Source organism: Myotis yumanensis, unplaced genomic scaffold (genome assembly GCF_028538775.1).
Source record: "Myotis yumanensis isolate MYYU_CA2020_CCGP unplaced genomic scaffold, mMyoYum1.0.hap1 SCAF_6, whole genome shotgun sequence".
Lineage (NCBI taxonomy): Eukaryota > Metazoa > Chordata > Mammalia > Chiroptera > Vespertilionidae > Myotis > Myotis yumanensis.
The window spans coordinates 46125815-46137986 of NW_027223757.1; the positions used below are offsets into that span (position 1 = coordinate 46125815).

General features: G+C 37.0%; 1 protein-coding gene across 1 annotated transcript in view; it reads left to right on the forward strand.

Moving 5' to 3' along the window:
- Positions 1-12172, forward strand: part of MMS22L (MMS22 like, DNA repair protein) — a 108149-nt gene that overhangs the window by 18246 nt on the left and 77731 nt on the right. The window contains exons 10-11 of the mRNA XM_070418048.1: positions 5783-5956; positions 11795-11857. Coding sequence (XP_070274149.1) covers positions 5783-5956; positions 11795-11857 — 237 coding nt within the window. The remainder of the gene's footprint in view (positions 1-5782; positions 5957-11794; positions 11858-12172) is intronic.

Genomic DNA, 12172 nt, shown 5'->3' on the forward strand with positions numbered 1-12172 from the left:
AAACAGAAAAGTAGACATAATTTAAAATCTTAATTGTAGAAGTTTGCGTAGTAACATATATAACCTAAATGATTTGTATGCTCTTCATTTTATGTAGTAACCATACTTGTTTGTCTTAAAATAATGTCTGAAGCCATTTTCTTTTTAAAATAGTACTAAAATTAAGTTATATTATTCTCAGATTTCAAGTCCATTTAACTTGGAAGTCAAAGTAGAACTTTATATTCTTGATAGTAAGACAGTTTTATCTTCCTGTTAAAAAAATATCTATAATCCACCATATGCTGGGTATCCTATGTGAAGCATTTTAGTGTGTCAGTGAGCTTGTAGAGAGTAAGAAGTACTGAGGCCAAATACTAACTATAGTCGGGAACTCAGGTCATTTGAACACTGAAGCTGCCTTATCAATTTAGAGGCAGTTGCTGAATTGTATAAACTTGAACATTAGCTGTCATACATTATAAGGTACAAGACAATAAATCTCAGAGTTTACCCAAATCAGTACCCTACTAATATACCACTATTCTTAATTCTGGGTTCCCAAAAGAATGAACTAAAAACTCAACTAAATTTGTAAGGAAAATTGTCTGTCTTTAGCTGTGGTGTATTGCAGTTTAAAGTTATGTATTTATTATTGCAAGCCAGTGAGTTCATGATGCCTAATTGGTACTAAAAATTTCAAGCCAGTGACTTCTAAACCAGTGATAATGTCTAATAGCCATGGAGAAGGGGTGGATGCTTAAACTCGAAGCTTCTAACCTAACTTCCTCCAAAACAGAACAGCAAGAACAAATAAAACTACACCAAAAAAACATATTGATAGCATAACTACAAGATAGGGATATTCAAAGCTGTCACTTACAAGTAAAAGCCACCAAAGCTCTACCACAAAACTTTCTAGCAAGCAAGGTTAGTCAGAAAATTTGCTCAGAGGCGAGAAGAAGGGAGCTAACAGTAGTCATAAAAGTTGGTCTAAAACCATTGTCAGAATGTGAAAATACTGAAAAAGTTTCCTTATATATCAGAGAACTGGTTATAGGATAGGAACATAAGAATGTGTGTAGCCAAAACCGGTTTGGCTCAGTGGATAGAGCGTCGGCCTGCGGACTGAAAGGTCCCGGGTTCGATTCCGGTCAAGGGCATGTGCCTGGGTTGCGGGCACATCCCCCGTGGGAGATGTGCAGGAGGCAGCTGATCGATGTTTCTCTCCCATCGATGTTTCTGACTATCTATCTTTCTCCCTTCCTCTCTGTAAAAAATCGATAAAATATATTAAAAAAAAAAAAAATGTGTGTATTACATGAGGAGGCAGTCTTTGAAGTTAGAGCTTCTGGAGAATACAAGTGAAAAAAGGATATGGCTCCCCCTTGCTGATTGAGTGGTGACAGTGACAGGAAGTAAAGCAGAAAATGTAGGGTCTTGTAAAACGGAAGAGAAACAAAAACAAACAAAAACCCAAAACTAAAACAAAAATAACCGGAAACCCAATAAAGAATGTAATTTTGGTACATTGACAAAAGAGTGCTCCACTGAACTAGGAATCTTAAAATAGTCCAAATCTACAAAACGAACGGAAGGAAACGAAACAGGTCTTTCTAAAGTTACTACAAGAAAATAGAATTGACATACTTTAGCCCATGATACCCTTTCTCCCAGAAAAAAACTATAAAGCAGAAGAAAATTGTAAGAGAACACTTCATACTGAATTAAATAGACAAGCATTTGGGTCTGTAAAAACAAACAAACAAACAAAAAAACACCTTGAATGAGATATTCCATTGTTGAAATAAATAGACCAAAAGCCAGGAATGAATTGAGTAAATTAAATGCAGGAGAGAAATGGAAATAAAAATCATTTAGAATTGACTAAATTATAAGATCCCCAAGGAGAATAGACTCAACTGAAAATTTAATAAGGGTCATGTAAGAAAGGCAACCAGAGGAATAAAAACGAGATAAAGGAATATAAAGGGTTAGAGAGAAAATATTTGAAGTGGAAGATAGCAAAGAATAACCATCTGTTTAAATGGAGTCCCTGAAGAAGAAAAAGCAATGGGACATAACTGACATTCAAAACAATGGGTGAATCTAAGAAAACATTTCAGAAATAAAGAACTAAATCCACATATTGAGAAAACCTACTATATAACTGGAAAGATTAACTCCAAATAATCCATGCTAAGACATATAGCCGGCTAAAACTCTAACTTCAGAGATAAAGAAAATGTCTTCAAGTCCTCTAGGAAATCTGCGAAACTTCCAGGCAAAAAAGACACAATAACTTAAAATTGCAAAATAATTTGACCTGCACTAGACTTCACAGAAATGACATTTAAAAACATGACAACTGTGGGACATGTAAAAAAACTCAGGAAACCTTCCTCCTTAGGACAGAGCCAGAGTCTGTGATCCAGAAAAGACCCTTCATCTGACCAAGCTGACACCCTGATCCCAGACTTTTATTCTCTAGAACTGAATGAATTAATATGACAACAGAACAAGCCTCATCTTAGAAGCAACATAGGTCCTACCTTTTACTCTGGAAATCATACGGACAACGATGAGATACTTTTTTAATAAAAAGCTCAGGACTAAGAAAAAGTGACCAAACCGAAAGGAAACAAAAATGTCCTAAACCAACAAAGGAGCAAGTTAAAAATTACTCTTTGCACTGACTATCTGACATGCAGTGGCTTTAGGGACCAATATGGATGTGGATTAGCCAAGAAAGAAAAACAGAAAAATCATTTGAAAGCTTCAGAAGGAACAGGAAAGTGTCTATGTTTTGCCTGCCTGGGAATTCAAGGTATCACAGAATGCTAACAGTAAGCTAAGGCTCATATAGGCCCATTCTTAGGAGGGCTCCAGACTGCTGAAAACAGATATTTCCTTTTTTCTATCTTACACAAGGATTTAAGACATTCACAGTGTGACAATACTAATTTATACAGTATATCAGTTTATTTTTAAAAAAATCATGTTTGTATATTTGTGTGTACACTAACATTCTTGCAGAACTATTTAATTCTCCCTACCTCCTGTCCCTACCCTATCCTGGAATGAGGGCAGGGAAATATTGAATGGGATTTGAAGTTTTCTCACTAGTAAAGGGACATTTTCTACAACCAGACCAGTGTTTAACGGATTAATGTTCTAAGCAAATTATCCAAAGGGGTGAGGCATTTCAGGGTTATTAAGTTATTTCAAATGTCTGGGTTGCTGCTTTGTGAAGGCAATAGGATGTTGCTTTTCAGGGAATCAGGATAAGAAGCAATTGGAGAAGCCTGGGAGAGGCTTAGGAATTTTGGGAAATTCACACATACCCCAAATTATGTGGGAACTCTAACAATTAAAATGAACTAATTTAGTCAGGGACATACTGTTTCCCAGAATATATTCTAAACAGGTAGCTAATACTGGATGTATCTGTATGAGTGTTTTCCTAAAAACCCAACCCTCATTATCCAGTAGATTTCAATTAGACTTCAATTCAATTTCCCAGAAAAGAAGGAAAGCTAATTATTCCTTGAGTGATATTGCTTATGTGCCAGAAAGCAGAATGGATGTGAGGTTAAGTAAACTGTTCAAATAACAGTCAGACTATATAAAGGTGGGTTTCAAATGTATATTTATTTGATGCCACAGCCCATGTTTTTTTTTCTGCCACATGATTATGTAAGGAAGTGTGTGTTTAAAAAGTTAGAAAAAGAAAATGAAGGAATAACTGAAATAATTTACTCTTCTTTTAGGGAAACAGACCTACATATATTTTACTGGTATGTGCACTCATATTCCCAAAAGTGCCATGAGTAGGTAGGGGACACCTGTGTAATATGATAGAGTTTTGGGCCTGTACACATTATATTTTAGCTGCCATGAATATGTGTATATGTATATATGTTGCCACCTTTAAGCATCACATACAGAATGCTGCAAAAATGTTCTGTAAAATTAAAACAAATGCAAAAAAAAAAAAAGACTCAAAAAAGTTGAGATATTGTCAACAACCTTATGCCTAATAATGTGAATATTTGAAGTGGACAGATACCTAGAAAAAAATCTTACTAAAATGCATCAAATGTTCAATGGTAAATTAGGTACATTGTTTTATCATATAGTCATATATTGGAAAATTCTGTTGAACTCTGGTTGCCCCCATTAACTTGGCTGTAGCTCAGAAACATAATGTTGAGGAAAAGAAGCAAGTTACCAAAGAATAGAAACAGACCACTTAATAGACACTTCTCCAAAGAGGACATAACAGATGGCCAATAGACATATGAAAAGATGTTCAATATCACTAATCATCAGAGAAATGCAAAATAAAACCACATGAAATATCACCTTACACCTATCATAATGGCTATAATCAATAAATCAACAAACAACAAGTGTTGGTGAGAATGTGGAGAAAAGGGAACCCTTGTGCACTGTTGGTGGTAATACAGATTGGTGGGAAGCAGTGTGGAGTTACCTCAGAAAATTAAAAATGGAACTGCCTTTAGACCCAGCTATTCCACTTCAGGAAATATATCCAAAGAAACCTGAAACACTAATTTGAAAGAATATATGCACTCCTGTGTTTATTGCAGCGTTATTTACAATAGCCAAGATTTGGAAACAGCCCAAGTGCCCATGAGTAGATGAGTGGATAAAAAAGCTGTGGTATATTTATACAGTGGAATACTATTTAACTATTAAAAAGAAGGAAGTCTTACCCTTTGATACAGCATGATGGACCTGGAGAGTATTATGCCAAATGAAATAAGCCAGTCAGAGAATGACAAATACATTTGACCTACATGTAGAATCTAATGAACAAAATAAACTAACAAACAAAATAGAAACAGACTCAGGTACAGAGAATAGATTGACAGCTGTTGGAAGGAAACAAAGGTGAGGGGATTAAGCAAAAAAAAACAACAAACTCAACACACAGACAACAGAATGGTGATTACCAGAGGGAGAAGAGAGTAAAGGGGGGATAAATGATGGAAGGAGACTTGACTTGGGGTGGTAAACACACAATATAATATACAGATGATGTATTATAGAATTGCACACCTGAAATCTAGATAACTTTATTAACAAATGTCACTCCAATGAATTCCATTTAAAAATAATAAAAGCATGCATTAAAAACACACAAAACAACAGGGGAAGCCAAAAATAACGTGATTTGGGCTTGTATACCTACTAGAGGCCCAATGCATGAAAATTCGTGCAAGAGTAGGCCTTTCTTCCCCCCAGCCACCCAAGCTCCCAGTGGAGGGTGGCTGGAAGCAGGTATCTGGGATTTATTTAGCTTCTGTAATTGAAATTTTGTTGCCTTTTGTGGATGCCACAGCAGGTGGGAAGCTTGGCTTCCCCCATCGCCGGGGAAACCAAGCTTCCTGCTTGCTCCAGCTCCATGGCTGCCAGCCACCATCTTGGTTGGGTTAATTTGCATATAGTCGCTCTGATTGGCTGGTGGGCTTGGCTTGGGCGCAGTGAAGGTACAGTCAATTAGCATCTTCCTCTTTTATTAGTGTAGGCAAAACTTACAAAAACGGAAATGATTTATTATAAAAGTCAGGATAATGGTTACCCAGGTTGGGAAAAGAAAAATACTATTTATGTTCTAATTCTTAACATGGGTATTTTTTTTATTCTTTGAGTTTTATATATTTTATATTCTCTTTTGCATGTATAGTTCATTATAAAAATGGAGGGACACACCCAAGTCAAAGGTTATTGGATCAATATTTATTTTAATTGAGTCATATTACCTCTGTTTCTATAGCCGTTTTGGAACTGGTTGAATAAACTACTTAAAACACTTTTTGAAACATCAAGTGAGCAAAGAAGACCTGTGCCTGCTATCCAGTCCAGGGATCCACTGGGTTTTAGTTGGTGGATTATTACTCATGTAGCATCACTTTACCAATTTGATCGCCACGGAGCACCAGATGAAATGGTAAGATTTTTTTTATTTTTTTTTATTTTCTTGTATGATCACTTAATACATATTTTTGGTAGACAAATTAGAATGTAGGTGAACAGAAACAACAGCAAAACCAGGTCATTAGCCTGTAGAGATAAATTCAGTTTCTGAATCTAGAAGCTGTAGACCTTTCTGTAAACATCTTGAAAAAGCATAATCTTTATATTTTTATTGTTTAAGAAAGCAATTTGTAGAAGAGTTGGGATCTAGTTCTGGTTCTGCTACCAAGTGGTTATGTGACCTTCAGTGAATTATTTAAAACTTTCTGGGCCTTTGTTTCCTCATCCAGAGGTCATGAGAATGGATTCCCTCTATTCTAAAATCTTTAAGATTACCAGAAGGAAAGCATATTTCTCCAGACCTACCTGTGAGGTTTTTTTAAATTCATATTTCTGGACCTCAACTCTGGAGGTCCTGACATGTTTCTTGTTGGACTTGACAGATTTTCTTTTTTTTGGAATATCGAACAGAGTCAGCTGAGAAATCTTCATGGAATCTGAGGAGCAATTAGTGTTGACATTGTGTAAGAGAAATGGAAAGGGCCTCAAGAAGTTCTCTAGATGATCCCCCTAGTAAACAGTTTGTTAAGGCGATCTCAAGATAAAGTAGAGTCAGAAAGTGCTCTGAGAAGTTCAACACAGCTTGGTATCAATGCATTTAAGAATTCTACCATACATTGAACAAGGTCAATAGAATGAACTTCTCAGAGAAGGATTGTATGTCCTTTGTTTCTATACTTGAGTCTTTACCATGCTGATACACAGTAAATACTCAATATATGTTAACAATCACCATTACTATAGTATCACTTTTATGTTTTTGTGGAGTAATAATGTTTCACATCTTTTAATTATTAGAATATTAGAACAACATTAAAGAACTCAAAGATTTACCTATAATTCTAAGGTCTTTACTTAGCTTTTTCATTTCAATATGGACTGCGAAATCATTTGGTGTGGCCCTGCCAAGGCATTAGGGGTAAGTTAATTAAATGTTTGACCAAATATAGCAGGCTAATTTTTAAGTTGATAATTTTGTATGGTCTGAGAATGATGTTATAAATATCCAAATGACTCTTGGCAGAAAAGTGGTTCCCCATCCCTGCACTAAAGAGTTATCTAGTGTGAGAGGATGATATGAAGTAATAATGGTTAGTCATATGTTCTGCAGCAAAGAAATACCTCTGGTTTTGTGTTAAACATAGAGTTGCTTTCATTTTTAAATGTGGACTGCGGTGCCCTGAAGATGAATGTGAAATCCTTTACTTTTTAAGTAGGTTTCAATATAGTTAATTTTTTTTTTTAAGTTACTGTAAATGGACTTCCGCTATATGTGGATTTAAATCACAAAACTTGCCAAGTGCTTAATATAGGCCTATAAGGAAATTTGATCTCACTTCTCATACTAGAAGCTTTCAGTTTTCTTGTATTTCTGTTTCATGCTTTTCTTTCAACCTAGATGAGAGTATGCTATCCTCTTACAATCCTATCATCTGTTTTAAAAGGAAAAAGAATTTACAGAGAAAAATTACCTTTGAGCATTGTAAGCTTCAGTTTGACAGAGCTATCCCTTGCCCATAACATAGTATAGTCGGTCAGTCCAGCTGATGCTTGTCTCTGAAACATCTTAAATGATGAGCAGATAAAAGGTGTGAAATGTAACTTTAAAATGAGTTATACCAGGTTACCTAGTTCACTGGAAGTGGAGGGTGGGGGCTCTTTTACATTTCTGGTTCATGGACATACCATCTCTGCCGAAGTTCAGGTTGGTGTTTAGGTTTTTTGTTTGTTTGTTTTTGTTTTGTTGTTGTTTTTTAAATCTTTATTGTTCAGATTATTACAGTTGTTCCTCTTTTTTCCCCCCCATAGCTCCTCTCCACCCGGTTCCCACCCCACCCTCTGCCCTTATCCCCCCACCCCCACTGTCCTCATCCTTAGGTGTACGATTTTTGTCTAGTCTCTTCCCGCACCCCCACACCCCTTTTCCCCCGAGAATTGTCAGTCCACTCCCTTTCTATGCCCCTGATTCTATTATATGCACCAGTTTATTCTGTTCATCAGATTTTTTATTCACTTGATTTTTAGATTCACTTCTTGATAGATATGTATTTGTTGTTCATAATTTGTATCTTTACCTTTTTCTTCTTCTTCCTCTTCTTACAGGATACCTTTCAGCATTTCATATAATACTGGTTTGGTGGTGATGAACTCCTTTAGCTTTTTCTAATCTGTGAAGCACTTTATCTGACCTTCAATTCTGAATTATAGCTTTGCTGGATAAAGTAATCTTAGTTGTAGGTTCTTGGTATTCATCACTTTGAATATTTCTTGCCACTCCCTTCTGACCTGCATAGTTTCTGTTGAGAAATCAGCTGACAATCATATGGGTACTCCCTTGTAGGTAATTTACTGTTTTTCTCTTGCTGCTTTTAAGGTTCTCTCTTTGTCTTTTGCTCTTGGCATTTTAATTATGATGTGTCTTGGTGTGGTCCTCTTTGGATTCCTCTTGTTTGGGGTTCTCTGAGCTTCCTGGACTTGTAAGTCTATTTCTTTCACCAGGTAGGGGAAGTTTTCTGTCATTATTTCTTCAAATAGGTTTTCAATATCTTGCTCTCTCTCTTCTTCTGGCACCCCCATAATTCTGATGTTGGTACGCTTGAAGTTGTCCCAGAGGCTCCTTACACTATCTTCATATTTTTGGATTCTTTTTTCTTTTTGCTTTTCCGGTTGGGTGTTTTTTCTTCTTTGTACTTCAAATCTTTGACTTGATTTTTGCGATCCTCTAGTCTGCTGTTGGATCTCTGTATAATATTCTTTATTTCAGTCAGTGTATGCTTAATTTCTAGTTGGTCCTTTTTCATATCCTTGAGGGTCTCACTAGACTTATTGAGGGACTTACTAAATTTATCAGCAGTTTCTAGAAAATTCCTGAAAAACCTTATAACCGTGGTTTTGAACTCTATATCCAGTAGTTTGCTTTCCTCCATTTCTGTCATTTGTGACCTGTTTCTTTGTCTCCGCATTTTGGCTGCTTTCCTGTGTTGATAGAGTGGCTTTGTGTGCAAGGTGTCCTATAGGGCCCAGTGGCTCAGCCTCCCCAAGGTGGACACTCTTGGTGCACCCCTTTGTGGGCTATGTGCACAGTCTTGTTGTAGTTAAGCCTTGATTGTTATTGGTATCAGTGGGAGGAATTGACCTCCAGGCCAGTTGGCTGTGAGAATCAGCCGTGTCTATGGTGGGAGAACTTCTGTGCTGGAGACACCCTTCTGGGGCAAGACTTACTTTAGTGGGGCTTCGGTGCTCTCTGAGTCTGCCCCCTGAGTGTGTCCCTTATGGATCTGAGGAGTTGTAATCTGGATGGTCCCACTCTGGCCAGTGGGTACATTGGCACTTGGATCTCTAAGGAGGTGCTAATTTAGCCTCTGCCTGAGGCTACCCAGCAGGAGCTATGGAGAGATCTACAGATTCCTCTTCGTTGTTTGGGATTTGCAGGTGCCCAGATGAGAGGCCCAGCTGTGAAGCAATGCAAGCTGCTGTGGGGCCTTGAGCCTTCTTTTGGATGTTCTGGGTCTCTCTGACCCAGCTGCAGTTTGTTAGGTAATTTTCAGATTGCAAAGGGCCCGGCCATTCATATGCAAAAGCCTCTGCCCACAGCTTGGGTGGGGCGGGGTCTCAAGGAATCAATAGGGCAGAGCAAACAGCTATGGCTGATTCTCAGTCCTACCCTAAGAGGTCCCGGGTCTCAGTGTCCTGGTAATCGCTGCAAGCACCTCTGAGAGAAAGTTGCCCTCGAGTTCCGCCCGATGCCAGACAGTCCAGTTTCTCCCCATGTGAGTCTGGGTCCCCAGAGACTCGCCGGAACTGGAGTCAGGGCTGTCAGGAGCTTGTGTCTCCCTCCCGATTGAAAAAGACAACCGTGTCCTCAGTTTCCAGCCCTTTCCTCGCGCACATCTGTACCTCTGCACTTTACTTCCGCACCTCCTCTGAGTCTCAGTGTGCTTTTCTCTTTCCTTCTAGTTGTAGAGTTTCCACTCAGCCAGCCTTCCTGTGTTTCTGGATGATGTCCATTTTGTCTTTTAGTTGTATTTTTGAAGTGGTTGTGCGAGGCAGCAATTTCATGTGTTTACCTATGCCGCCATCTTGGTTTCTCCTGGTGTTTAGTTTTGATAGTGGGCTAAGAAATGTAAAACACAGTCCCAAATCCATGACTCCCTACTTTTGTTTTTTCCTCAGTGGAGTTAGTATACAGAAAGAAAAAAAAAAAATGCTGTCGCTGTTGAAAGAAATACCAGTATTTTGAGACATTCTCTTACTCAGATTTGATTTTGGAATGATACACAGTCACCATTCTTTCCTCTGAGTTATGGCTTATTTTTTCAGAATGTAACCACAATATTGATCCACAGAGTTGAAATTCTTTGGACAACAATTACACTCCTTTATAATTCATGTGATTCAAATGCCTTGATAGAACAGAATAATTGAAATATACTCATTCACACTCAAATTACAAAGCAAAAACATCAACCCTATCATGTTCCTGCCTATTTGGGACTAGTGGTACTGTTTTCTTAGTAAAGAATGATAGAAAAGTAAATTGCTCAGAGCTGAGGGAAGGCTTGTTAGAAAAAGAAAATCAGTTGCTGATTATTTGGTATAATGGAAGGAACACTGGCTCTGGGGCCAGACCAACTTGGATTTGACTCGTACATATATGATCTTTGTGAGACTTGTGTTATCTTTGAAATGGGTAAGATTTTTCTGAGGAAGTAATAATGTAAAGACCCTAACACCATATATGTGTAGTATTGAAAGAACAAAAGGGTCTCCTTTTTGAGAAACTTTTAGGGTCAACTACTAAGCTTTAGGGGACAGTCCTTAAGGCTGATCTCGTTCCTGACACCAACTGCAAGCTCAGGAATTCCCAAAACTACATCATTTACTTGGACTTACATAACTTACTGAATGCTATTATACTCACAGCTATAGTTTGTTACAGAGAAAGGATTTAAATTAAAATTAGCCAACGGTACATAATGCAGAGATCAAGGAAGTACGAAATGTGGAGTTTCTGTTTTCCTCTCCCCCTGGAATCAAGACATGCTAGTCTCCTGGCATCAGTGTTGCAGTGTACACACTGACTGAGTGTCAATGGACTTAGTATCCTGTGAGAGGTCTGCAGGCTTTTCTTTTGGAAACATTTAGTCACTTTCAGTTTCTAGCCATTGTGAAATATTTTGGCTCTGAGAAAGTTCTTTTTGGCTTTCTTCCTTACTTTGGGGAATCTTTTAGATAGTTGATGTTTCTAGTAAATAACCATTACCTAAATAAGAGATAGTACTATGTAAATTTTTTCTTTATTTTCTGTGTAAATTTTTTAGTTACTTGTTTACTGGAGTAGACTGTCTTCAGGTTGTTATGCATAAAATGAAGGAAAAAGTCTCTGGTGAGTAAAGTACCAGAAGGAAGGAGCAACACTCAGGGAATAAAAACTCCAAAAAAAATTAAATAAATAAAAGCTTTTTTTTTTCTGTTAGATTACATCTGACAGCAAAAATTAAGTATTTGTTAAAACATTTATAATTTTATAAATGAAACAACTTACAAGGACTATATTGGATTGGGATAGTTGTAAATTTTTCTACTGAGTCTCAACCAACTGTGCCCAAGTAATTTTAGACATTCAGGAAGTTGTAGCGAGGTCTTATGTTGGATAGAATGTTTGTACTTCACGCTTAACTTGCTATATCATAATTTTAATTTATAATTATGAGCAGTAATTTTGATACAATAATATTTTCTCCCTTCCTAGAGACAAATGGAATCAAATTGGAATTTTGTAGAAGAACTGCTGAAAAGGTCCATCAGTGTTCAGGTATGCACTCACTTAAAGTGAGACAATTTGTGGGCTTTGCCAAATTTTTTTGTTACAGAATTTATTTGTAAGAACCAAGCAAACTTAACTTATTTATGATTTAAATAACATACTTAGTTTATTTACTAATAACCTGTGATAGAAATCATAAATCTTTATCAATGAAGTATCAACATATAATAGTTCCTATTAGTGACTATCCTTTGAAGGTTTTTTAGTTTTAACAATGAATTGCCAGTTAAAGGACAAAGATAATTATCCTAGTTGGTGACTTTGACAAAATGTATTGAAAAAAAAGTAGTAGATGCTTCAGAA